The sequence below is a fragment of the Anopheles bellator genome, chromosome 2, assembly GCF_943735745.2.
Source record: "Anopheles bellator chromosome 2, idAnoBellAS_SP24_06.2, whole genome shotgun sequence".
Taxonomy (NCBI): domain Eukaryota; kingdom Metazoa; phylum Arthropoda; class Insecta; order Diptera; family Culicidae; genus Anopheles; species Anopheles bellator.
In genome coordinates, this window is record NC_071286.1 from 33,476,354 (window position 1) to 33,503,780 (window position 27,427).

Genomic DNA, 27,427 nt, shown 5'->3' on the forward strand with positions numbered 1-27,427 from the left:
ACGGGGTTTAGCACCCGTACACGAACAGCGCACACATAAACTAGATCACCGATCGGGGGACCGAGCGGAACAACGGGACGCGGCTCAGCAGACACAGAGAGAGACAGCAGGAGAGAAAAAAAAACAAAAACCCACACTATCGCATCAGACGGAACAATCGGACAGCGAGACGATCTTCAGTCCGACATCCTCGACTACTGACTACTGTTACTCGACTGAGCCAAGAGCCAAGTTTCTCCAGCCCGCCGATCAGGGGTGGGTTGTTTTCTCACTCCGTCGTCGCCCGCCACCGCCGCCGCCGTCCTCGGACCTAGTGGCACATTTGCACGAACCGACACCACTACAGAGCCAAGAAGCGGTAGAAACAACGTCGCAGGTTCAACGACGTCTCGAGATCGCCGGAAACTCACCACGCGAAATTCACCACACCGCAGCTCAGCGCCCTCGGGAATGACACAAGTGCTTGCCCCCGCACACACGCTAACGCACACGGACGCACCCGCGAAACCCGTTTCGTCGTCTGCGTCTGCGTCTGCGGGTGAAACTTGCCTTTTCGCGGTCCGAGAATGGAGGCGGCAGGCGAAGAAAGAGAAGCTCACCACACACCGAAAGGAATGTAGGCTTCCCGTTTCGTGCGATCGCACACGCATACAGCCCTGCCGGGGCAGGCGCGGATCGAGAGATCTACATACCTGGGACCTGAGCGTTGGGCTCGTTCTCGTTCGCGATCTTGCTTACTGCGGAACCAGGAAGGCGATCGAGCCACAGCTGACTGTGGCAACTTGTCAGGCTCAACGGGAGGCTCAAATTTACAGGCACTGGACAGGGACAGGCTTCACCGTCTACCCTTGCCCATTACCCGGTGTGCCTGGTCACGCAGGTACCAAAGCAATTGCGGTTCTTTTCGCAATGTTTGACACCAAACATGAGCAGATTTTTTTTTCGGCCTTCCGGACCACTCCTTACAAACTGTCTGTCCTGACTTTATGAGGTAACCGTTGCTTTTGACACTGTTCCAACAGTTGTACCTCGAAACGGAAGGTGCGAAGACTGCCGACAAAGGACACCTCACGGATTCGGTGCCCAAGAAATATTTTTCTCGTTACGAAGGAAGGAAGGAAGCGTCAAACCGGAGAAACTCGGATCTGGCTTATCGAACATCGTCAAACTACAAGTTCGACGCTTTAATTTTGCTGAAAAATTTGTTCATCTACTGGAGCTGTAACATTTTTACAAATGTTACAATATTTGTAGAGAACTTCATCGAAACCCGTAAAAAACCGAGAAAGTTAGTAAACAAGCACCTCAAACCGATTCGAATGATCTCCGCACCCAGAAAGGGCTCGATATCGCTCGACGCTTGGGGCTCTGCCGGAAGCCTACGTTGCGCCATAGCCCCCAAAATCATATGCAAACACGGGGGGCGGCCCGCTCCTGCAAGCCCGGCATTTTTTCTGGGCCCCTAGAGCGCGCCCACGGAGAGACGAAGCATGTTTATTGTCGTCCCTACGACAACGGCGCAAATTGCGTGCCGTTCCCTGCCAGGCGGCCGGAGAGAAACTTTCTACTACGGCCCAACTGGCATTCGTCGTCGGGGTGTGTGGTTCGATTCGAACAGACCGAATCTTAACGACTGCGGTACGGGCTGGGGCGCACACGGTATTCCCGCGGGGCATCATTTCACCGCCGCGGTCGAGACCAACGTGGCACGACATCATCGACATCACCCCCTGAAGGCACGGCGTCAGAGACCATTCATCAGCCAGCCCCGCGGGACGGTCAGTGGGATCCTGGAACGCGATGCAAAGTACCGCGCACAGTGACGTCCAAAAGGGGGTCCACCACCACGTGCGATGGTATTCGAAGGGCCCGACGTAACAGTTAACACGAAACGAAAATAAACAGCCGAACCCAACGCAGCGGCGCTTTCCGTACGCCATTTCAAGAGGATTTTTTGTTTCGGCCCCACCAAAGAGAAAGGTGATAAAATAAAGCCACATGAAGGACCGCTGTCCGTTTCCGGCTCCCGAGAGTCGCTGGCTTGACAATCGCATCTGGGGCTCAAATTTGATTTATTGCTTAAATATTTATGTATTTGGTTTTGTGTGCCTCTGCCACCCATTGTTCCTTCCAAACTTCGTTAACCGTTAACCGCAGACAATCTTGCTGATCGTTTGGCCGATCTGTCATAGAATTGAAGTTAGCGGCTAAAATGAAAAATGTGAGTTAAGTGTTCAACCTGATCCCGGGTAACTGCTTCACGTGCTCGCAACCCAAGCCACCTGCAACCTGCATACTAATCTCACTGCCAGTGGCAAATTAAGTTTTAAGTGAAGCGATTTGGCACACGAATCGGTGATTTCCCATCGGCCACCTGCATGCTCGTGCGTGTTTGTGGAATCGTTGTGCTAAGCCAACCACTCAACCCTCTCCCGGTTCCGATCGTGTCTCCAATCCGTCAAGCCAGTCGGTTGGTCGGACGAAATTTCACTTTCAAGCTTCACGACCCATTCGCGGGGCCCTCCCGGGGCTGCACATTAGTCAAAGACTGCAGCACCCAGCAGAGGGCAGCAGAAGCGGCGGAGGACGGAAGGGATTAAATAGTGAAATGGAAATCGCTTACCGCTTCACTCCGAAATTTCATTTCGGCTTCCGGTGACGAGTATGGTCACTGCGACCAACGCCGACCGATCGGTCGGCCGATCGAGTTTCGCCTGCTTTCGATTTCTAGCGTCGTGTCGTGTGCAAATTTTCGGAGCCTCGCCCGGAAGCGCTCGGTCCCCCCCTGGCCAGGCACTTTTTATGCGGAGCACCCGCTTTGGGTCGAAAAACGTCACATCGCTGGATCTAAGCCATGGCACACGTTACCCACCGGAATGCAGCTATTGAGGAGGCCACCCCCGGAGCATGGCATTCACATATTTTGCATAGCTATTTCGAACCAAATCGCCCGTTTCGGAGGGGAACGTATGGCATTAATTTTATGGTAATTCAGCATGCGTGATTAGCTTTCCACGAGCCACGCCGATCTGGGCCAACCTGCAGCAGTTTGCAGAGACCGGATACTGTGTTGAGACCATCCCATCCATGCAGTTCATCGACAAATTTAACCCCTTATCGGAAATCAGAAACAATGATATGAAAGTTGCGCAAATCCGAAAAACCTCACAGCACACACTTAACACTTGAATCGCTAAATGTTATGGTAAAAATCGGATGACGAGATGCAACACTAAACTAGTTGAACAATAATATAATACTGAAACACTTGTGGAAAATGCGTAGGTTTTTTTTCATGCTTTTAGGAAGTTATGCTACTTGCAGATCATAGCAGATATGGCTTGAAATCGATCAGTGCATTAAAAATCGATGAATGCTATGCCGAAATGAGGAATGCTATGCCGAGCTTTTAAGCCTTGGGAACTTTAGAAAAGCTCAAACCATCGTTGTCGAATAGAGCTTTTGAGACACCGATCGCTTTCACGCAGCTGTAGAATTCGAGTTGTAGAGTTCGTAACTCGACCGGTGGTTTCCATGTTTTATTTTCTCTAATTTCTCTAATTTTTTTTATCGCGCTTATTATTATTATTATTATTATTATTAAAGCTTATTAACGCTTATGCGCTTAATGAAACATATAACACTTATTTGAAGCGCTTCTGTCAAATGAAACACTAACCAATGGTATGGTTGATGGTTTATTACTGAGCTATGCGATTGTGCTTTTCGTATCTGCTGTAGCGTTCTACGTAGTGGGACGCCATTAATTTTAATAAATAGGTAATATATAATTCTCGGCAAAAATAAGATAGAATGAACAGAACCCTGGCCCAACACATGAGTGGTGGACGTTTAGCAAAATTTACAAACGATAAAGAGGAAACTTTTCCAGGAACAGGAAGGTTTTGGGTTTTTTTATTGTATTTTTTTATTATTGCATCTTTCTGTTGTGTTTTTTATTTATTTTTTCAGTTATTTTTTTTTCAAACAAGGAAAAGCTTTAATTTTTTATATCTGATTTATACCTCTTTGAAATCTTCTTAGCTAATAACGTTAGCAATATTGAATACAGTGGTTAACATAAATATGTAACGATGATCATCTTTGGGCTTGCACAAGGTAATTCCGCAAAACTTGCCAAACAACGTCTCATCTTCATGACTTCTTAAGCTGCGGCAAATGCTACAGTCTGACACGATCTTTTTGCCACACGAAATGCACGAGACACTTTGCACCACGGAGAAAAAACATGCACAGAACACGAACCTTCTTCTTCATAATTGCACCATGTGTTGTCGAAAGTAGCAAACGCATCGCAGAAACGATGCTAGTTTCTGGTAATTCAACCTCTGGTTCCTCTGCAAAACAAAACAAAAAACTAATTCTGATGATCGTGGCGCAACAATTTTTCAATTATACGATGAGCTGCTCGTGTATGTGCTCCGCTGCTTTGCCTGTGGCGAGGCGTCGATGTGCCATTTTAATGATAGACCATCGCAATTTACAGCATAACCTGTTCGGCGGTAATAGAAGCTTTAGCTATAGCTTTAGCTAATCTTTTCGTTCATCATTTCATTCTTTAGTGTTACCGATTCTTTCTAAGATTAGCTTTTAATGTCAACCTTTAGGGATATAATGTCCTGAGTCATTAAATCGAATGATAATAAAAATTAAACCACATTCTGTAAAGTGGCGAGTGGGGCGAGAAAATGGTCACTATTATGCATTTATTATTCTAACAATAATTGACCAGCACTTGCCGCACGTTCGCGGGGACCTTCGTCGGGGCCTTCCGTCGCCTGACTGGCCGTTTTGTGGACAAACGCAAATTGAAGCGGTCGGTTAGGAGTGTAATTTTCTATTTCAATCATCAACTCTATTCTTTCTTCAGTGCCATGCAGAAACAATAGAAAAAGTCATAAACACGTACCACGATGACCGCGGTTGCGGAAGAAACGCACGTGACCAGGTCTTGGGCAAGGTCAGGCATACCGCAGCATAAACTGGGCCGTGACTTCCCTGGGCGGCCAGCCTCTCCGACTAATTCGATTGCACATGGGTAGCCCGAGAGGATGTCTGAACCTGACCTATAATCAGAGCGTAATCTGCTCCCCGTCGTCGTGTGTGGTAGGGTTAGAGGTTGAGATCGAACGGTGCCGGTGCTTGCCGGGCCGATCTGAGTGCCTGGGTCCACTAATTAAGGTCATCTGGTTCTGCAAATCTGTCGAGTTAGAACTAATCAGCTCACTGGCAAGACAGCAGGCTATCAGCAACCAGTCAGCAACCAACGGCGGTGCTCCGTTATGTTGTCCATCAGACCGGCGACTTCCTTGTTCAATGGGCGTGCGGTTAGTCATCCGATCCGGCGTTTTGGTATCGCGCACGAGAAGTAGCAATTTAAAAATATCTAAACAAGGACTTCGTAGCGCTAGATGCGCCGAGATCAACCTATTGTTTCATTTTTGTAGTAAACTTGTGTGTAGCATTGGCAGTGTTTCACTTTCTCAAATTAATATTAAGCTGTATTAACGTGTAGAATGAGGAAGTTTTTTACAATCAATATACTATGTATTGCCGTGATTATTAATTTGTTTAGAACAAGTATGGTCATTAATGGACATTATTGGCATATCCAACTACTTAATGCAACATATAAATGGCAGTAGGGTGAAACTCAACATGTTATTAATTTTAATAGCAGCATAAGACGATTTTCTATTTTTTTCCAGTGCAATGCCACGAAAGTGTTAAACAATGAAGTTGTTGTAATCGAAGGTAAGCAGAAACTTTTTATGGAGAAAGTCGCAACATTACACATGTTTGATATTGATCGTTCACACATCCAACATGTATGATCGTTTACCTGACTATTACAAGGGCGCATATAAATTATTTATTGTTATTACAATTACTACACTTCCAACTACAGAAACGCTAATAATGCCTTTTCTATTTTTCAATTATCAATACAAAAAGTGAACACCAAGAAAACAAATTATAAAACAATATGGGAACCTACAATACTTACGTGAAGAGGATCACTCGTTTAATCGATTTGTATAAAATTGCTATCCTCACTGTAGCAAAGATTATATAGTATATTTAATATATAGTATCGGCACATTGTGCATTACTTGCTACAATAGCACAGAGAGTGAGAGAGCACGCGCTTGATCTGGCGAGAGAGACGTTATCCTGGCAGTATAGTGCTTCCGAGGTCGTGGGCTATGCTTTAAATAGAGCCCTCTGAAAAGATAATGCACTCGAAACATAGAGCACCCGGTCGCTCTGGTAAGCGGTGAGCGTAGATCGAATTTGATCGGCAACACTAGACCTCTAGGGGCTGTCATTGTGTGCGAGGATGGCAATTAGCCACCAGTCAGCCAGTGTGGCGAAACGGTACGCGGTAGCGGTAGTGCCTGCGATAGTTTACGGTTAGTTTTATGGCGCTAGTGGTAGCGAAAGGATCGTCTGCAGATCGTCCGCGGTTGCGGTATTGGACAAATTGGATTGGATTACAAAAGTCGTAACCGATCGGAAGTAAGAATTAATGATGCAGCTTTCGTTACTCGCTTTATTGGCAGTGTTTACAAAGCCAATGCTGGCCCATCATTTGGACGACGATCCTTTCCGTGTGGACGAAGAGGACGCTTCCATGACCGTGGTAAGTGTCTCGCTCGATAGTGTATTTGGGAAATTTTCAAGAACGGCTGAGGAGCAGAGTTCTTGTTGCGTCTTGCGTGAAATGCGATTAGTTGAAGGTGATATTGCTCTCCCGGCAAGGACAGACACATAATCCTCAAACCTGTGGAAGGCCTCGATCACTTCTCACTCGATGCGTGTATGAGTGTGATTATTAGTGTTTGATTTTAAATCGGAAGTAATAATTTGTAGCCATCGGAGGCCACATCATTCCATTTAGTAACAAGTTTCGGTATTTACCAACAGCCTCAGTTGGTATGGAAATACGGTTACTACGTCGAAATCCACGAGGTCCAAACGGAAGACGGCTACTTACTCGACCTGTACCGTATCCCTGGCCGGCGTACTGCGTCCGGGCAGGATCCGTTACGACCGTACCGTAACGCTCCGGTGTTCCTGATGCACTCGCTGCTCAGCAGTTGCGCCGACTGGGTGTTGATGGGTCCTGGACGGGGTCTGGCGTACTTGCTCGCCGACCGTGGCTACGACGTGTGGATGGGTAACGCTCGGGGCACACGTTACTCGCGCAAGCACATTCACCTCGATCCGGATCGATCAAGCCGGTTCTGGAAGTTTTCCTGGCACGAGATCGGTACGTATGATGTGCCGGCCATGATCGACTACGTCCTGGCCACCACCGGCTATCCGCGCCTGCACTACGTCGGTTTTTCGCAGGGAACAATGGTGTTTTTCGTGATGCTCTCGATGCGCCCGGAGTATAACGCGAAGGTGATCGACATGCAGGCGATCTCACCGTCGGTTTACATGTACCGTTTGAAGGGTCGCGTGGTGCGATCGTTCATCGCTCTGGCCGACCAGCTAGTAGCGGGATTGGCCGATTCGGGCCGCAACGAGATCCTTCCCCGGCGAAGCTACTTGAACGCGGTGGCGCAAATCGGGTGCCCAAATGCGAACGTCACCTTCTGCCGTGAGCTATTGTACGACGTGGCCGGAAAGAACCCACCGCAGGTGGACGATGTAAGTGTTAAGTGGAACAGAACAGTGGAACATGGAAGCAGATAGAATAATTAAAGCTCCCTTTTGGTTTTGTAGAAAATGTTGCGGGTCTTTCTGGGCCACTTCCCAGCCGGAGCTTCCTTGCGCCAGCTTCATCACTTTTCGCAGATCATCCGCACGGGACGCTTCGCGCAGTACGGCAGTCCTCGGGAACCACTCTACAACCTGAGCCGCGCTCTCATCCCGGTCGTAGTGTACTACGGTCTCAACGATCATGTCATAAACTTTCGCGATGCACTACAGCTTGCCGACGAAGTTCCGTATCTGGCTGGTCTGTACCAGATTGAGGATCCACTGTTCACCCATAGCGATTTCATACTGGCCAAAAATGCTGCCCGGCTGCTAAACACCAGAGTGCTCTGGGAGCTCGACCGGTACGATCAAGTGTCCTAGAACGGCTATCAATCGGGATGTGGAGGTCCCGGCCTTGTTGGTAATCCCGGTTTCTTCTACCGTTCAGCCGAACGAATAACTATCGTCAAAGCTTCCCGAAGTTTTGTAGCTCTCGACCGACGATCAACACCGTCAAGTGGCTGCAGATGTAGCAGCAGCAGCACCGATCAATTACTACAATTAGCTAGTAATCGTCCGCATGACGTGAGAAGTAGCGAAAACCCAGTAAGTGCAACAAACGAGCTCCACACAATTCAGCAGCGAAATCGTCTCCCATCGCTAAGACAATCACAAAATTACGGGTCTAGATTACAGTGAGTGACTGGAAGCGAATACAATGTGCACGATGATTAATTACCATACCGAAGCATCGGTTCAGCTGTACACGCCGGTTGACACCCCGCTGCGCGGACTATCTGTAATCGATAAACGCGAAAGAATGCTGCCGTAGCGTGCAACATAGCCGTGTGCCGTGTTGGACATAGTCGTCCTCCTTGAGATAAAAAACTTGACGCCACAGTCGGAAGCTGTCAACAAAATAGATGAGAAAGTCAATGCGGCCTGCGCTAGGTTAGGTTTCGGATATCCATTAGGCCCACTTAGAAGGATGTTTCAAATGGGCCGGTGCCAACAGGAGATTTAAAGCCCAGGAGAGGTCGTTGACGGTTGCTCCATTCTCGGAAGTGTAGCTTTTAAACTGTAAGTGGTCCATTAAAGTTGAGGTCACATTATCGAACCATGGATGGGAGACAGAAATAATAAATTAAATTTTCTTGAAAAGCGAGATAAACATTTGGTATTTGTAATTGCAGCGGATTCTGTGGTTCATAAATTTCAGACCTATGGTCAGTAAATCTTCTTTCATATTTCTTTTATCATACTGTTCATATTTTGTTTTGTTCCATTGAAAAGTGTTGCCGCTGAACCCTTTAACTCCCGCAGAACAGCCGTTCCTTGGAAAGCTTCGGGAAGAGTGTAATTCGTTCGAATGTGAGTTCATGCGATGTGGGAGCTTTCAGATGAATATACTGCAAACAGAAGACTGAACGAAAGCTTTTGCTAGTAGACTTCTGTTCTGCAGGTATCTGATTGCCGCTGGATGTAGAGTATTATTATCGTTATGTAGAACACTTCCTTCTGATTGCGATTGATTTTCGACATTCGGATTTCCAACAGAAAGTTCGTGTAGTGTAGTTCGGAAGAACTACATATATTTGATATTTTTACAAGAGCGCCAATTCGTCACAATTTACGGTGATTGCAAATCACCCATGACATGTTCTGCAGAAATGCTGTTGTACTCGTCTTACTTCCTATAAAGTTTTTTACTTGAATTGCTTACCTTGACTTTCATCAACCAGTTTATCTTGGATACCGGCGAGCAGTGAATGAACCTCTAGTATTACATCATGTACCATCCTGCTGCAATGACTGGTGTCCTTCAAATACTTCCGAATGCATGCGGTGACGGTTCGCAGCCAAGGTTATTGACCATGCAGGTGTATCTTCGGGTCTACCAGCACAGCTCAAGTGGGGCAAGTTAAAGTTTAATTTTAATCAGCAATCAATTTAGTTTAGACAAAGTAGCAACATTCTCAAGATACATGGGTTGATTTTTTTTTTTTTAACTAATTAAACTTTATATTTAAAATAAATATATTTTTACTGTCTGTAGAAAACACGAAACAAAAATTCTTCACATAAACTTATAAATCTCGTATCACTACCTTTTACTGTACAAATTATTCTTTTTCCCGTGTGACGCAATAACAAAACACTTTGCGAAAATGGAACCAACCAAAATCTTTTAATCAAATTTCAATTTTATGGATATCACTTTTTAGAAAAACTTTAAGTAAAGTTTAATTTTAATCAGCAATCAATTTTAACGTTTAGACAAAGTAGCAACATTCTCAAGATACATGGGTTGATTTTTTTTTTTAAACTAATTAAACTTTATATTTACAATAAATATATTTTTACTGTCTGTAGAAAACACGAAAAAAAAATTCTTCAAATAAACTTGTAAATCTGGTATCACTACCTTTTACTGTACAAATTATTCTTATTCCCGTGTGACGCAACAACAAAACACTTTGCGAAAATGGACCCAACCAAAATCTTTGAACCAAATTTCAGTTTTATGAGTATCACTTTTTAGAAAAACTTTAAGTAAAATTTTGCAGGTCCCGTCGTACATCCTACGGTGCGTGTCGATCGCATTATAAATGGGCTGTCGCGTCCGGTAGCAAATCGTGCATGATTCAGTAAGCTCATTCAGCGAAAGCTTTTGCCGGATGAACCGGTCGGTCATTGAGTAAATCTAGCGAACCTGCGGACTAGAACCAATAGCCGATGCTCCGGGTACTACTCGTGAGAACTCGCCGATGATCACGACGACGCGATTCGTTTGATGATAACGTGATATTGGATTAGAACTTTTCGCGTCCGGAGGCGCGTCGAGAGCGGTTTACCTTCCGGTCGGCCCTCCGTGCTCGGTGCAGTAGCGAAATGACGCTCGTGTTAGAACGTTGGGTTAGTAGATTTGTGACGGTCGCAGTGGCGCTACTGCCGATCGTACTTCTACCCGATTTAGTAGACGCTAGAACGCCGGCGTTAGCAACCGACGTCAGCAGCTATTTCGCGATCGATGTGGACGACGGTGCCTTGCAAACGGTAAGTGGCCACAAGGCAACCGATCGATACGGAAAGATTTGCGGGTGAAGTTTAACTGAATCACTGTGCACTGTGCTCTGGTCTAAATCTACCAGCCCGAGCTGATCCGCAAATATGGATATGGCGTCGAGAGCCACGAAGCCACCAGCGCCGACGGTTACGTTGTGTCGTTGACGCGTATTCCGCCGAAACAGCAGCGCACCGTCCACCGATATCCGATTCTGCTCGTCCACGGGCTTCTGGGCAGTTCGGCCGACTATCTGGTGATCGGGCCCAACAACAGTCTGGCCTATCTGCTGGCCGACCAGGGCTACGATGTGTGGCTGGCGGATATGCGCGGCAATCGGTACTCGCAGAAGCATGTGCGCCTCGCGACCAACTCCAGCGACTACTGGGATTTCAGCTGGCACGAGATGGGCTACTACGATCTGCCGGCCATCATCGAGTACGTCCTGCGCAAGACCGGCGCCCGGCAGCTCATCTACATCGGCCACTCGCAAGGTACGACCGTGTTTTTCGTGATGGCCTCCGCCAGGCCGGAGTACAACGACAGGATCGCCCGGATGTACGCCCTCTCGCCGGCCGTCTGCCTCAAACGGTTACGCAGTCCCATTTCGCGCTGGTTGATTGATCATATGTACCGGCTGAAGGAGTTGTTCGACAATTTCGGAGTGCAACAGTTTCTTCCCCACAGTGCCCTGCAGTATCAGATCTCGCGCTTTCTGTGTCCGATGACTGACGAAAACAACATTTGCATGCAGATTGTCAACCAGATGGTTGGCCCGAATCCCAAGATGGTGGACATGGTATGAACTGCACTCGCGTGACTCGATGGTGGATTCCCGGTTGACTCCCGGTGCCCTGTTTTTTTTTTTTGCAGATGGCAATGCAAATCCTGACCGGGCACGACCCGGCCGGTGCATCGGTGAAGCAGTTGATGCACTTCGCCCAGATCCAACGGTCCGGCCAGTTCCAGCAGTACGATTATGGCCGGCGGAACAACACCTTCTACTACAGCCACTGGAAGCCGCCGGTTTACAATCTGTCGGCCGTGACCGTCCCGGTCACCATTTTCTACGCCCTGAACGACTGGCTGGTCGATCCGCGGGATGCGCTGCGGTTCGCGCGACTCCTGCCGAACCGGCCGCTGGTGAAGGCCGTCGAAGACGAGAACTTCAATCACCTTGACTTTGTGATGGCCAAAAATGCGCGCCGCCTCGTGTACGAGCCGATACTGAGTGATCTCCAGGAGATCGAAGAGACGCCCCCGTAAACTGACCCATCCTGAAACGAAGTTTCTAACAAGATTTCACTTGTATGCACCACGTTTCCAAAGACAAATTGGTTTTTCTACAGAGTTAAGCATTAGAAAGTGATATAACGTATAGAGCTGCGATGTGAGGTTGACGGAAATTCATACGGTGAGAATTTCATTTTAAAATTTAATGCCAACTCATCGTGATGTGAAACTCTTGTTGGAGATCACCAAATGGTTCATTTCGCGTCGTTCAGAATGAAGGCAGGTTAGTTAAGCCTAACTGCGCCCAACGCTTCCTGATCACCCTCCATGCAGGCCATTTTGTGCGATCCAGCGTTCCAGCATCAAACAATTACGGTTATTAAATAATCATCCCCTCGTGAGCGGAGGTTCTCAGGGGTTCACAAGTGATCGATATGCTATTTTCTTCGCGTTATTTGCATTCGCACGATGAGAAAACTTGCGATAACAAATCGGTAGGCTGCGGTGTTGGTTTTTGCTGCTGTTTGTTTCTCTTTCGAACGAACAGCGTGGCGTGCACGGGTCACTTGTCGAGAATGAGATGGAAATGTCGCTGGAATTAAGAGAAAATTGCCCCGTAAGCTACGGGAGTAATTTTCAGAATCAGAATGTTGATTTGAATTCTTTGTACCTGGCGAACAGGATGTAGACTTCAGCATCATTGCGGCGGCTTATCAAGGCATTAGATGCATTACTGGGTGAAATGGCGATACAAGTTGATTGAAACGCACCAACATCAAAAACACTTCACATTCGTACATACTTAACTGCATTTTTATTTTAACTAATTGAAATGCTGTTTGCTGTGAAAAATAAAGAAACCGATAAAGTAACAAATCTAAACTGTGTTTACTTAACAAACAGCAAATGTTTATTTACAACCATGACCCTTGACAGTGCACAGAAATGTCTTAAAGATTCGTCGTACTTGATAAATACTTACTTTTTTCACACGGAATTAACGTTTATCAGCAGCGTTCGGTTTCACTTCAAATACATTTTCTCAATCAGATGGTCATCCGACCTTGGCAATGACGTATGCAAATGGCAATTGGCTTTCTCTAACAAATAAGCACATTACTTTCAAAAAACCGATATCAAAAAGAACTCTTTCTCCAACGCAACGCGCTGTCGTATGCATAGATTGATTTTTATTGATAACTTCAATTAAACTACAACTATGACCGCATACCTGCGGCGATGCTGTGTGCACACTGCGTGCTTCAAGCCCACTGCGTACCGCGCTCGGCAGAATGTCTATCTAGTGCCAAGGCAAAGGACAAATGATCTCCTGCTCGTTCACCTTGACCATGGACCTGAAAGGAGGCTCCGTTGCAACTGCAGCCAAAAAGTGCATACGGTCCACTCGGTCACAGCGCCGGCCACACGAAGTCGTCAGTGTTGCAGTGAACGTGAACTGAAGCGGAAACACGTCATCGAACACCAAACGAGTCCGGTCGTGACTAGACGTGATGAAGCAAGGGAAATGGATTGTTTTTTTGATGATCGTGGCTCATGTAAAGTTAAGTGTTGGCAGATCCTCCGACGGTACAGCAGCAACAAATTTTGTGATCGATGAAGAAGACGGATTACTAGAAACAGTGAGATCCCCAAGTAATGTGCTACATTTTAACCTCACCTAACGTGCGCGTACTGTATTCTGTGCTTTCGTAGACTGAGTTGATCCAGAAATATGGCTATCGTACGGAGAGTCACGAAGTCATTACGGAGGACGGGTATATCCTTGCGCTGACACGAATTCTACGGCAGAACGGTACAAGGCCAGACACCTTGCCACTGCTGCTGGTCCATGGGCTGTTTGCTAGCTCAGCCGACTTCGTGATTATCGGGCCGAATAACAGCCTCGCTTATCTCCTTACCGACCGAGGCTACGACGTGTGGTTAGTGGATCTGCGGGGCAACCGATACTCCAGCCGACACACGCATTTGCATCCCGACTCTCGAGCATACTGGAACTTTACCTGGCACGAGATGGGTTACTACGATCTTCCGGCAACAATCGACCGGATCCTAGAGGTGACCGGCACGAGTCAGCTGTACTACGTCGGCTACTCACAGGGCGGTACAGCGTTTTTCGTGATGGCCACCAGCAGGCCGGAGTACAACCGAAAGATCGCCCGAATGTACGCCCTGTCGCCGGCCGTTTTCGTCCAGCACGTTCGCAGTCCCATCTTTCGGTTTCTTATTGCAAACAGTGACACCGTCGAGTGTCTACTGGACATCCTTGGAATGTGGAAGGTGTTGCCTCACAACGCGGCCCAGTACCGAATATCCAGGGCGTTGTGCCCTCTGCATGATCCGGACACGGTTTGCATCAAGATGATCGGTTTGCTCGTGGGCCCCAATCCCAACGGAACGGATACGGTAGGTACGGGCTGTCGTCGAGGAACAGACTGGAAGTCGACTTAAACTTGCTATGCTTTCCAGGTGGCACAACACGTCATAGCCGGGCACAATCCGTCCGGAGCGTCCAGCAAACAGTTGGTGCACTTTGTGCAAATGCACCAAACCGGACGCTTCCAGCAGTTTGATTATGGCCGCCGAGACGCAAATCGGGCACATTACGGTGCGGATGAACCGCCAGTGTACAAACTGACGGCGGCCACCGCGCCGGTTTCCGTTTTTTACGGTCTCAACGATTGGATGGTAGGGCCGGCCAACATTAAGCGGTTGGCGCGCACAATTCCCAACCTCGTGATGGAGACCGCTGTCGACGATCAGCACTTCAACCATCTCGATTTTATCCTATCCAGACGGGTACGCACATTGGTGTATGAAAAAATTTTGCACGATCTGAATGCCAGTAAAGCTACGCACCTGGGACAAGCACCGGAAGACGGAGAAAATCTGCTGTAATTGCTACGCTTTTTCATATTGAAATAAAGATGCCGTGAAAAAAAATCTTGCAACTGCTTTCGATTGTGGAGAGATAAAATAATTCAATAAACATGTTCTGAAGCTTGAATCGTAACGTGCCAATTATTATGTTCTCATTCGTTAATTCTATTAACTTGGTGGTAATCAATCAATGTGACAGCTAAGAATCGTTCGATTGCCATGCAATAGTTTGCAGAATCATCAGAGTGCTAAAATTAGTTGGCAAATTAAAACGTTTTGATTGAAAAACTGTAATTCAATCCACTTATTTTTGCAATAGTTATTTTTGTAAAGGCGGAGAATGGAAGACAACAATTTGCGTAGTTATTTTGGTGGATACCAATAGTGAAGTGCAGTTATTGTAATATTAGGAAAAGAACTAATTAAAGAAAAGAGTTCAATTGGCAATTCAAATTCGTAAAGCTCGGTCCGATTATTTCGCCGGCAAGGTTCAGATCCAAGCTTTCGCCCGTTAAGCACTGTTGATACCCGATGAGGAAAATTTCACTTTCGACTTGCCGTAAACTTTATTAACTTTATAAACTTTATTTCTGTCGTTTGTCAAATCAGTCACATTGAAATGTCCTGTGTAAGAATTTTATATGACACGCTCTGGTCGTTGTTCTCATTTGCTGCTAGAAATCCAAATGTTTTACAATAATTTATACATGCTTACATACAGCCAAACTCTATCTTGAACTTTTTCTAGACAAGGGGGAAATTGGGGCCTTTCATAGGTCCCAAAAGATTGTTCTGATTCCGAAATCGATTCTAGAGGTTCTGGGACGCTTATTTTGCGTCAACCTTCCAATCAAACAAGTTAGTCTACAATAGGGCACAGATGACGCTAGATAAGCTTAAAGCCTTAAAACTCATCCAAATTTTCCTGATCGGGGTAACGAGCATAATGTCAAAACCAAACTGTCCGGCCACATGAAGCGAAAACAAACGAGCTGACATTTCAAATAAATGCCAAACTGTTTGCGCTTATGTCATAACGTTTATGTGTCGGGCGAGGCGTAAACCTTTTTGCTAAACTAAACTAAACTAACTAACTAAACTAAACTTAAATACTAACGCGTAAACTAAACGTAAATACTTTTTCCATACGCTTTGCTTACAAACAGAGGATAATTTATGTTCTTATTTGCTGGTATAGCAACAAAATCTAAAAAAATTTTAGAAATCAATTTATTTCTCTTCAATTTCTGTTTCTCGGCCCAATAACACGAATGTAAGCACGTTTGACATTTCGGTTTTATATTTTCGCTGCCACACGAAGCATAAACGATCTGACGTTTCTACGCTCCGAAATACGGCTCGTGTGGCGACCCAGTAAAACGTAAACAGAAACGCCACGCATTCGGAGTTCGGTTTCGGTTTCGTAAAGTGTTAAGAAATCGGTTGCCGTTACAACATGTGCGAAAACCAACTCTATTGTCGTACACAACCTTGAGTCTACCTTAGGCGTACTTATCAGCCGATCAGGGAATTATATAGGCAAAAAAATTCGTACCGTTCAGTGATAAGATTAGAGCGAGTAAGCCCCGTGCTTGGGAGGCCCGTCAGACACCAGTGAGTTGGGGAACCTCGGTGGTGAAGAAACTCTTTCGCTGCGCAGCCTACACAGCAAACATGAGCAAGATGTTAACCGAAATCTGTGAAATGCTGGACGGATACACCGGGCGGGATAAGGTAAGGGCGTGTGTGCTGCGAATTCAAGCTTGTTGATTAGCCTTTGCCAAAGATCGCATTTTGTAGGCATGGTGAACTGCCGAGTTCCACGTTGGCTAACATTTGGTTGTATCGATAAACATTCGGAAACAACTTTCACTTTTGAATTCCACTCCTCACGCGGCGATGGCTTGGTCCGTTGTACCGTTTGTAGAGGAACAGGAAGGAGAGACCTGTCTACAAACAGGATCAGCAACAGTTCTGCTAAGACATAAGATTCTGCTACGGAATAATTGTACCAAACAGTCGGACCTAAATAGTTTGCAGTTGAACCGGTTTAGTGGGTTTGGGTCGCTATGCTCCTAACCGTTCGAAAGTTCTCTCACTTGTTCGCCCGTTGGAGTCACACAATGTCAATCATTTAAACCCTACAATACTTGCATTGTGCCATATTTGAACAGTTGGTTTGGTAGTTTTAACAAACCCTGTGTCTCTTTTTACAATTTACAGATCATACGGATGCTTTGCTACACCACTAAGCTGGGGTCAGGATTGTACGCCCAAAAGGACCCACAATTGGCTAGAAAATTGGCTATTTTCAGCACGAAGATGTCCGAAACACGTGCAACCCTCCGACTGTTCGATGATCTACCGATGCTGGCGTACAGCTTAAGCTATGGTTACGGCAATAAAGAACCGGACCGGTGGATGGGACTGATAGGATTCATCTCAAATTTGATCGATCATGCCTATTATCCGGTGGACAAAGTCTGTTGGTTTCTGGAGCACAATCTGCTGAACGTGCAGAATCCCACCAAGTGGGACACGATCAACTCCTTGCTGTGGGTTGCCTCGATATACCTCAATCTGATGAAGTAAGTAGCTCATACAAAGTTTTGCGACGAAACCGCAGGCCCGAATACCAAACGAGTATCGATTCCAGCGAACCTACCGAGGACACCTCGGTAAGGGATTAATGGGATTTATATAAAGATTGACTCGGTATCGCAAACGATTGTGGAACACATATTTTTGTTTACGGATGGCGGCTAGTGTTATCTTTGAGGTTATCTTTCACCATGTTCCATTCCACTAATTATGTTTATGGTTTTGTTTTGCAGAACTATTCGGAGCTTCACAGTAATGGAGCAGCATAAATCCTGTATAGATAAAAAAGAAAACGAAGCAAGGTTAGATATCTAACGATCCAATTCCTAGCATTTGTTCCTACTAATCCGTTTTATCAACTCTTTACAGTCAAGCATTTCAAATGTTGCTGATTAAGCAACGCATGGAAGCCCTTTCAATTCTACGGCTGTCACTGGACTTAATTCATGCCGGCAGCACACTACCGAAAGGTATGCTTTGGGGTGGATGCTTCCAAACTTGGCACGTTGGTCTCATTGGTACCGTATCATCGCTGATGGGTCTTTACCAATACGTCGCCAAAAAGCGAATCGTTAAACAGTGTTCCTAGTGCAGCGTTCCTGTGAAGCGAAATTACTTTAACGCTCATGCTGCTCATTCAAGTGCTTCTTAGGGTCCAGCCACAAAACTGCTATAAGTATAACAATTTAGATGCTGTGCAATAAGGTTTTCTTGCAAGTGATTCAAAAATGACGTTGGATGAGAAGACTGTCGATTTCGATTTTTCTATTTTTCAGTACGAAGAGAAGTCGATTTATTTAAAGTTGTTTGTATGTTATACTAAAACACTCAATTTGGACAAATTTTACGCTAAAACAATCTAAGTGAAGTCTAGTCAGTGTGTGGCTGCGCAATAAAATGTATCTGTAAAAATGGTTAATTTTTTAGAAAATAAATATGTTACGTTCAAATAGCAATAAAATCGTTTCATAACAAAACATTAATAACATTCATTGTAATTTAATAATTACCGAACTTTCAAAAATCACAGTGTAGATTCAAATTTGCAAAATTACATTACTTGCAAAATAAAAGATGCGAAAAAGCGTTACACTGTTCCAATGAATTGATTGTGTCACATTTGGTAATTTGTTTCTTGATTAAACTGCGAAATCGTCAAACAAATCAAAGCTGTTTTACGGTGATACGCACTTTTTCGGACAGGATGCCACAAACTGATGGCAAATCAGGGTATAAAGTAATAATTGAAACCGAATACTCGTGACTCGTGTTATGTTTTTTGATGAATAAATAAGTTTCTGGGTTTTATTATTGTTTGTGTAATTATTGTTTCGCGTTAATATAAAGTCCATCGTTCTTCAGTTCTACATCATTTTGCAGCATGCTGTTATGCCCGCACCTTATGCTTCACCATATTTATAATAGTAAAAATAAAATCAACTCGAAATTACTGTTGACAGATACTAGTTACTTTCGCTAGTACATTTTCCTCAGCTGTTGAGAAGCTATTGATTCGTTTTCGCTTAATTTTTCTTTGCAAGTCGATTTGCGTTCTATAAATATTAAATGTCCTAAAAAGCCTGCATTCGCCAATCGAGGCTATTAGAATTGTTTGTTTCGTCATCACCGATCGTATGCGGGTTAACCAACTATCCGGGCATTCTTTTGAAACGCAACCTGGCTGCCCTGTCTTCATATTTCCCTGCACCAGCTATTGAATATCTGAACTCATCTGTCCCTTTTTCTGTTGTTTTAGACGCAAATATGGGCGAAAAAAGTTGTGAATACGAGAGGCTTCTATTGTCTAACTTATGAGTTTGCGAGGGATTTATCGATAGTTTGACGTAGGCTTTGGTTCATGCCTCATTGATTCTCGTAGAGCTGCTGCTTATACCATCATTTGTAGTATATTTTGTTTTAGGAATACAATTTTCTGTTACATTCCAAAAACATTATCTTCTGATTTTATCGTTTTGAATTAACAGAGCCATGTTTAAGGGTCGAAACTCACGTCTTTCACACAGGGATTATCGGCCAGACAAATGAACTACATATTCTTAAAACATGTAGTACGCGTCCGTCGACTTCCAAACCGATGTTCGATATGGCAAATAACATGAAAAGCATAGTCTGGTGGACAGAGGAAGGGTAGTATTAATAGTTGTCCAATTCCTATTCGTTTGCTTTATTTTACTTTTTAATACATCTCTTTCTTGTGTCGTTGTTGCGGCCTTAATATTCCCGTAACAATGCTTTTCACATGCAATGCGCTATAGCTTATAATCAGAGCTACCAATCTTTTGTTTACATTGTGTTGAATATTTTTGTAAGTGGCTGATAAAATGTGGTTTCGTTTGTTTTAGTGGACTAAGCATGTTTCCATCGCGTCACCCTCTCAATTTGCTGTGAACCTTTATGCCGTTATGCTCTGTTATAGTGAAATTAGTTTTAGGAATGTAACATCAGAACGTATGCAAATATGTATGTAGATCGATCTGATCGATTTAGGTGGCGCCTTTACATAAACTATGGCCTGATGGCTTTTGTTTGTTTGATGTGATGATTTTGAATAATGTAACTTGCTCTTGACTTTCACCTTACATTTTCCACTTTTGATTTTATCACTTTCCCGTGTCTTCCAGTGATTTCGTCTTCGATCGTAATGATTATCCAAGCATCACCAAACTACGAAACCCCAAGTAGTTATCAGTAATGCGTGTTTGAGAAACGGAACGTATGCTGCCAACCGCTATTATTAAGGCGCGTAGCCTAGTGCCCCTTTCATGTACTGCAAAACACTTTTGATTGTTTTTTGTTTGCCTGATTCAACAAGCCAGGCGCTAATCAAGTTGATAAGTAGGATTTATTTTGTCTTTACTATATAGTTTGGTCCTAACTCGATTCTACCCACGTAAACGAGCATGCATGGGTTATTTCTAACTTGGTGTGTGTAAAACAATGCTATCATCGTCGTTACCGTCTTTCTAATGATTGTTTCATATCTGATTTCAATTAGAAGTTAATTAGTTGTTTTCAATCATTTTGTTATTGTTCTTTACCCACTGCTACAGTAGCACATTTGGTTGGCATTTCCCACAACAGTGTATATATATTTGCTTATTGCTTCCTTGCTTCTTTTTTGCCGATATTTGTTGCAGCCATGTGTTTGGAACACTGTTGTATTACTTTCGGTTATCATAGCATAGTATCAATTCGTAAGAGAAATCATTTCGAAAAAATACGTAAATTGCTATCATTCATACGTACTTTTTCCTATCTCACTGTAATCAAACAGAAACTTTGTTCTAATTAAAATTGTTTTATAATATATTTTCCATAAAACGGGTTCATTTTAATTTGTTAAGATAACTTTTATGCCTGTATACGTTACTCATAGTACTAGAAAAACTACGCAGATTACGTAGAAAAACAATAAGATGAACGAAAACCGATGCACACCATCTTGTATACACACAAAGAAAGGATAACATCGTAAAATATGTGTATAAATGAGTTCAAACGTTAAAATTATAGTTGTGCGTAAATATCAAACAGCATCAGTTTCGCAGCAAATCGTTGCAAAATACACTGTTGTAGTAACCGGTACAAAAAAAACTCTTTATGGATTACAGTACCATTTTATCCCGTATCTTCTGCTTTTAAAAACACCTCTTCTAGTCGCCTCGCCCACTGCCTATACGTGATTCATGTGCATAATCATGCTACGTACGACATCTTAGTACGATTGACAATAGCAGCTATCAATAAAATGCGTCATTGGTCTCAGAGCATTAATAGTTCAGTTTAGATATCGTTTCATGAGCAGCCCAGCGATACAATGTACCAACACAAATATATGTTAGCGTCTCTACAGTTTAATAGACAAATAAGTATACAAAATCCAACTTGGTCGATCGACGACAATGTTTCGTAATTTTGTTTAATAATATCGTCGTTATTATTTTTTAGATACCTTGTATCCTTCAGTATACTTTCCAGTGCCTGCATAAAAACCAAACTGGGTAACAAACAATCTGGGAACCAACACATTTAAAACACTCGTCTAAACACACCGAGCATATAGTTAAAATTCAGTTCAAATTTTCTCTGCCCTAAAGACTTGTTTTGTATTCGAACAGTGTGTGTGGATCCACAGTTCGGCATCCCGAAATATTATGAATAAAATGCTTCCTTCGTCTGGTCAGATCAATATTGGCGTTGTTGCATAATAATTGAGTTGGGCATAGAAGAGTTCTAATTATAATTATGCCCTTACCGAATAAGGTTTGAATACATAAACAAGTGATGATTGCCACAACTTTTTTACGCAAATTTACCCTCCAATTATTAGTATGCTTGTACGGTAAGAAGAATAGTATTGCTGTTAAGTTCCGAGTAAAAATATACAGTGCATAAGCAGCAGAGGATTACGAATGATTTTTTTTTTACATTGAGAATATTGCCTCTCCTTTTCTGAAACCACAATTTTCTGGGGTAAGGCTTCCATCCAATTCGGGTTTGCTATAAATGTATGCAACAATTTTCAATTATGATTTTTTTTTTCTAGGAAAAGTTATCTTATAGCAAGGAACGATAAAACACCTATAGCGAAACAATGTGGAGTTGAGGATCAAAGAACAAAAGACGTATCAGTTAAAACTTTTTGTGCTTTCTGTCTTCGATTCTAGTTTCATAAGATTCAAAATCAAATCGATGCGTAAAGGTGGTCTATCAGTACTCCCATTGTTATATCATAATTCACTTTCTAGTTTATGTGGTTTTGTAAAAACCAACATAATGCAATCTTTTGTTTTGCTTACGAGCATGTTCTTTTGCTACGGTTTCCACCTGCTGTCAAAAATGTAATTTCTTTTTCAATAAAATACATTTCATCTGCATAAGATGCTTGAGTCACGGTTCGATTTTCAATTCATACGATGTTTTATCAATAAAAATGTTATTTAAAATATCCTTTCCATTATTCACTACTTATCCAATAATCAAGTGTCTTTCTTCTTTGTCGCCACGCAGAACGAATGTTTGTTAAGAGAAGAAATAACAAAGCATAATTGTATTCCTTCTTTCACAAAAGCTCTAACACATTGCGCATGATGTTGTTGTTGATATCTTCTCTTTAGCAACACTTCTCACGGTTTATTCCGCATTTACATTTTTCTCGGTTGTATTTTAGCAAATATTTTTAATCATTGTTTCGAAATGATGCTAAAGAATTAGCTTGCAAATATTGCTAGGCACGTGTTTATTTATTACTTGATCCACTTTATCCGCTCAGGGCATCCCATATGTTTTAACATTTCATAATCCCTTCAATTCTTCCTTGGTTCCTTGTATGTTTATTAAATATGGTGATTTTGTCATTTTCAACGAGTGCCATTTTGCAGCACAAACTGTATTTGTCGAATGCGCATAATATCTAATTCCGTATCTCTAGTTCCAAAATACGTTATTCTTTTTCAAAGTTCAGTGACCTTGGTTTGATTTATATAATAAATAAGTGAAGCTCGATATTTTTGTTAATAACATCTCAAAGTTTGCGCGCAATGCTTATTGTTACCTTTAATTATTGCCATATAACTCAAAGGCAATCCACAATGGAAGAAAACGGTTACATAAAGGACTACGGGCGTTTGCATGCACAAGTTAATGAAACTAACAGTAAAATACAGCTACACTCAGAAAAAAAGGACAAAAGATGAAAGACGCAAAAATAAATCGTCTTCGGCACACGCTAGCATATAATGAATAAGAGACAAAGATATACGTACAATAGATATACGTACAATAGATAAACGTACAATAAAAAACTGAAATGTTCAATATATTAGCATCGAATAGTGAACAAAAAAGTTTAAAACAAACCATTTCGAAATGTAAAAATTATTACATCAAACCTGGAATCACATCATATAGTTTTTTTATCCCAAACACTATTACGTCTAATTAATGAATTAGCCAATCCTATTCCATAATCAATTTACGCAATAGATGCATTTTATTGTCCCATGAAACAAATGCAACGGCTACGGTGAAGACTAATATGCTCAAAATCTTATTTTCTTGATCTTGATTTACTATCTTCAGCGTACTAATGTCGCCAATGTAATCATATTATTTTTATATCTGTAACTGCTTGTATAAAAAATATAGACACTCTTCTGTGTTCTTTCATCGATTACATTTTGTATATCAATTGGTATTTTAAAATTATGTTTTGCTATACTTTTTGGCAAATTACGTTATATATTAGTAAATGTTGGGTTTTTAATGATTTTGTCATAATTGTATTTTATTTAGTTTCTCGGTCCCTCCGATAGTCGTAGATAAGCATGTATGATACTTCATGAATTATGATTGAATGATTTTCTACCAGTCTGTAAGTACGGGCCTTAATATTAAATCTACAATCATAGTACAACTGTAAAATAATATATATTGTTTGAAATAAAATCAAATGTTAAATAGTTCAATACTTCATTTCAAATTTGATGAGCATTTCTCCTTAGCTGTAAAAAAATATTAAGTTAGTTAAAAATTTGCAAATCTGGATGATGCTTAAAAATGATGGTGTTTCAGAAAAATAACAGAAAGAGGACATCAATTTAACGAAGAACAAGTTTCTAACGTTAACATTTATGATTACTACAAACGTTAAAAATATTGGACGACGGAGTAAATGATGATTTAAATATTATAATCGAACAATTAAAAATATGAGCAAAAATTTAAAATGATTGTTGTTGTCATTTATATCTCTTTTTTTCATGATCACTTTAGTTATACATTTCAACATCGATCAAGCTTAAAACTCAGAACAAGCATCATGGACATTCCTGTAAAAAGCCATTAAATGGTTTTTTTTAATCTCAGAAGAACGGACCGGGCCGTATTTATCATTAAATGGTTGATGGTTCAAATAGTTTTAAAGTGCTACTTGATACCAGCTTACACCCATGCTGAAAACGATTTCGTAGAATTTTCTTACTATTATATAAGCAATTTTCTAGGCAGGTATGGCTTAAAAAAGTGTGTATCTAACTACAGTGTAGAATTTTTATCGGAAAGGCTATCGTCAATTAAAACACTGAAAATTCACATCAAAATAAATTAGTTCTTTGTAAATATTGCTTTCTGTGAGCTTGCGCCAAAAGTGCTACAATCAAGCGTAGAAAGTGAAACGTATAATAGAGATACATTTGGAAAGTGAAGCTAGGAGCTGCAATTGATCACTGCGATCGATCTTCGATCGCAAAATACCGCCAAAACTTGCTTTCATTAAAGAATAAATTTATGGAGAAATAAACGTTAAATTAAAAGACAAAAGTTAGTTAGTTATACAAAAAAGCTTTAATGTGACACGCTTCATCATCAGCCAGACATGTGAATATTAATCGTTTTGTTTGCTTTTTGTGTTGAAGTAAAGAACGTAGGAATTATAAATACAAATAAATACACACATACGAATGAACGGGCGCAGAATAAATAAATAAATTAATAAATAAATTAAAGAAAGAGAAAACATTCCCCCTCTTTCTATCAATCAAAACTCTGCTATCAATGCACTTCTTATGCATGCTGTTCAAAGATAGTTAGTAAACTGCTCCAACTGAATGACAAACAAACGCCAAACGCTTCATATAATAATTCTCGCAATACACTAGAGTTTCACTCACTGCGCGCCCTATTTCCTTTAGAGTTCTTGCTTTTGTAATGCATTCTTCATTCTTTTGTTGCATTCTTGTTTCTATCAATTTTGATTTTAAAACTAAGCAAATGTATATACGCCAAGCCAATAATATCAAACGATCATCTGCCACGCAGCGATAGCAATCTAACGCAGTTACTTGTAGCTAAATCCATCATCCCACATGTTCATAAGTTTTACTTCGCCTAAAACAATACTGGATTTTCAAAACCACCAGGCTTGTTAAAATCGTGCTGAAGTTCTTGCTCCATAAGTTTTGCACAGGCTACGGCTGTTTTCAGTGTTTACTGTCGTAAAATGTAAACACTTTAAGGCAACCCTTCCATAAAAGGCATTAAACGATCGGGTGGGCGTGTGATTTTCTCCGATGTGGATGTAAAATGTCACGATTGGCACGTTTTTTTTAAATTGGTGTTTAGGCAACGTGTTGTGCACCAGAACAACAAATTAGAAGCATTTTAAGAAGCGCTAGTTTTGAATGATTACAATGACAATTTCTATTGTAAGGGTCTTCGAGGACTATTAAGCATTAAAGTGGTTGCTGCTAACAGTTCGGGCGGGCGGTGTTGTGATTACCACTTTGTGGAGTATCAATTTTGAGTATCAATAAAGAAGCAATCGGGAAACGCAAACCAAAACAAATCAAAATAATCCTTGCTCAGAGATTCGAACCTGCTAAATGCTCTATGTCAAAACTGCGATACACAGTTGCTTCAGTAACTGTTTCGCAATGTTCTAAAATCGTTTTGTTGCTTCGGCCAATCCGGTTCCTGCAGATTATTGTGTTTTTTTGCGAAGTGTCTTTCAAAGATCACACACTTTCCATGCTATGGTGCAAAGTACAGATCGCTTTCGCAGCCTGACATGCATCACTCACTTTCCATTGCGCTAACTTAAAACGCGACAATAGTGAAAATTTCCATCCAAAAATGAAACTATTGGGTAAAATTAACGAACTATTCATTACAACTACAATCTTTCACGCGATGTAGAACCCGAAATAAAAGTAAGGGACCGGGGCCTTGCCCAAATGGGAACGTTGTTGAAGCCAATCGCGAATGCTCATCCTTTACATTGTTCATACTTTCCTCAAGCAAAGCACCACCTAGACGTTAAGGTAAACCATGAATTTCAATCGAGGAAATTTGTTTCCAACGTCCACTTATGGATTTACTTCCCCTTTGCTTGTTCAGTTTTGCATTCCATCGATGGCCAACAAAAAAGCACCAGCAGTGTTCGAAAAAAACGAGTAGGATTTTGAATACTACGACTAAAATTTTGCCTTCCGAGGGTGACGTTAATTCAAACAAAAATTGAACCAAACCAAAACCGACAAAACCCTAATAATGAAAAAAGTAAGTTTCACATACCGAAAGCAAAAAGACAACCAAAAAAAGCTAATTCCAATGGAATTGACAAAGAAAGACCAATGGAAACAATAACGCTTCGCAGTGGTTGACTTTAGATGGCCAACCCACCACCACCAACACCGCCCCCGCCGCTAGCAGCGCCACTGCTGGCTGCAAACGGATGCTGCAGATGCAATGAGCTCCCGCAGGATGAGAGTAAACCCGAATCTGACGATGACCCTGTGTTGCTACTACTTGCCTTATGAACGCAACTTGTTATGCTGTTGCTGGTGCCGCTGCCAACACCGGCGCTGTTACTGCTGTTGATCGGGCTGCTGTTATGACTGTTGGTTGCACTCCCTCCTCCCAAACCATTGCATGGCGGTGAGGGAGACTTTGATAGATCCCGATAGCGTTGCTGGAGCAACGCCAAACGGCTTCCAGCGTGTAGTTGTTGATGATGCGAATGATGATCACGGTGCCCACCGTGATGGTGGTTGTTGTTGCTATGATGATACTGACTGTGCGACAGCGAACCGGAGTTCGACTGATGTCCCATTGAATGATTGGGGCCGTGATGATGGTGGTGGGTATGGTGATGATTAGCACCGTAGTACGAAGAATTGTGATCGAAGGAGTTGAGCTGCTGTTGCTGTAAATGATGGTTGTTGGCTGCGGCGTGCGACTGTGGCCCAACACCGATGATTACGGTTGATTTCGAGTTTCTAGTTAGCGGCATATGAGTCTGAAGGGAACCATCCCGGTTGTGCTGGAATTGCCAACACGAACGGCAGAAGTACCTGTTAGTGGTTGAACCCAAACAACAAC

The 27,427-nt window shown here is 42.6% G+C and overlaps 5 protein-coding genes across 5 annotated transcripts in view; 4 read left to right on the forward strand and 1 right to left on the reverse strand.

The window, feature by feature from the left end:
* Window positions 1-5,537: 5,537 nt before the first annotated feature.
* On the forward strand, window positions 5,538-8,112 carry LOC131207414 (lipase 1-like). The gene is made up of 4 exons (XM_058200027.1): window positions 5,538-5,576; window positions 6,560-6,664; window positions 6,949-7,680; window positions 7,756-8,112. Exons 1-4 carry the CDS (start codon window positions 5,538-5,540, stop codon window positions 8,110-8,112), a joined length of 1,233 nt encoding a protein of 410 aa, XP_058056010.1.
* Window positions 8,113-10,623: 2,511 nt separating this feature from the next.
* LOC131207415 (lipase 3-like) lies at window positions 10,624-12,416 on the forward strand. The gene is made up of 3 exons (XM_058200028.1): window positions 10,624-10,788; window positions 10,884-11,594; window positions 11,669-12,416. Exons 1-3 carry the CDS (start codon window positions 10,624-10,626, stop codon window positions 12,059-12,061), a joined length of 1,269 nt encoding a protein of 422 aa, XP_058056011.1. The 3' UTR covers window positions 12,062-12,416.
* Window positions 12,417-13,536: 1,120 nt separating this feature from the next.
* Window positions 13,537-14,944, forward strand: LOC131207416 (lipase 1-like). Its single transcript, XM_058200029.1, has 3 exons — window positions 13,537-13,668; window positions 13,742-14,452; window positions 14,516-14,944. Exons 1-3 carry the CDS (start codon window positions 13,540-13,542, stop codon window positions 14,942-14,944), a joined length of 1,269 nt encoding a protein of 422 aa, XP_058056012.1. The 5' UTR covers window positions 13,537-13,539.
* A 1,406-nt stretch (window positions 14,945-16,350) lies between these two features.
* On the forward strand, window positions 16,351-18,471 carry LOC131210195 (peroxisomal membrane protein 11C-like). Its single transcript, XM_058203404.1, has 4 exons — window positions 16,351-16,660; window positions 17,150-17,514; window positions 17,761-17,829; window positions 17,897-18,471. Exons 1-4 carry the CDS (start codon window positions 16,601-16,603, stop codon window positions 18,114-18,116), a joined length of 714 nt encoding a protein of 237 aa, XP_058059387.1. The 5' UTR covers window positions 16,351-16,600; the 3' UTR covers window positions 18,117-18,471.
* Window positions 18,472-24,884: 6,413 nt separating this feature from the next.
* LOC131207417 (uncharacterized) overlaps window positions 24,885-27,427 on the reverse strand; it is a 28,295-nt gene continuing 25,752 nt past the window's right edge. The window contains exon 9 of the mRNA XM_058200030.1: window positions 24,885-27,399. Coding sequence (XP_058056013.1) covers window positions 26,712-27,399 — 688 coding nt within the window. The 3' untranslated portion in view covers window positions 24,885-26,711. The remainder of the gene's footprint in view (window positions 27,400-27,427) is intronic.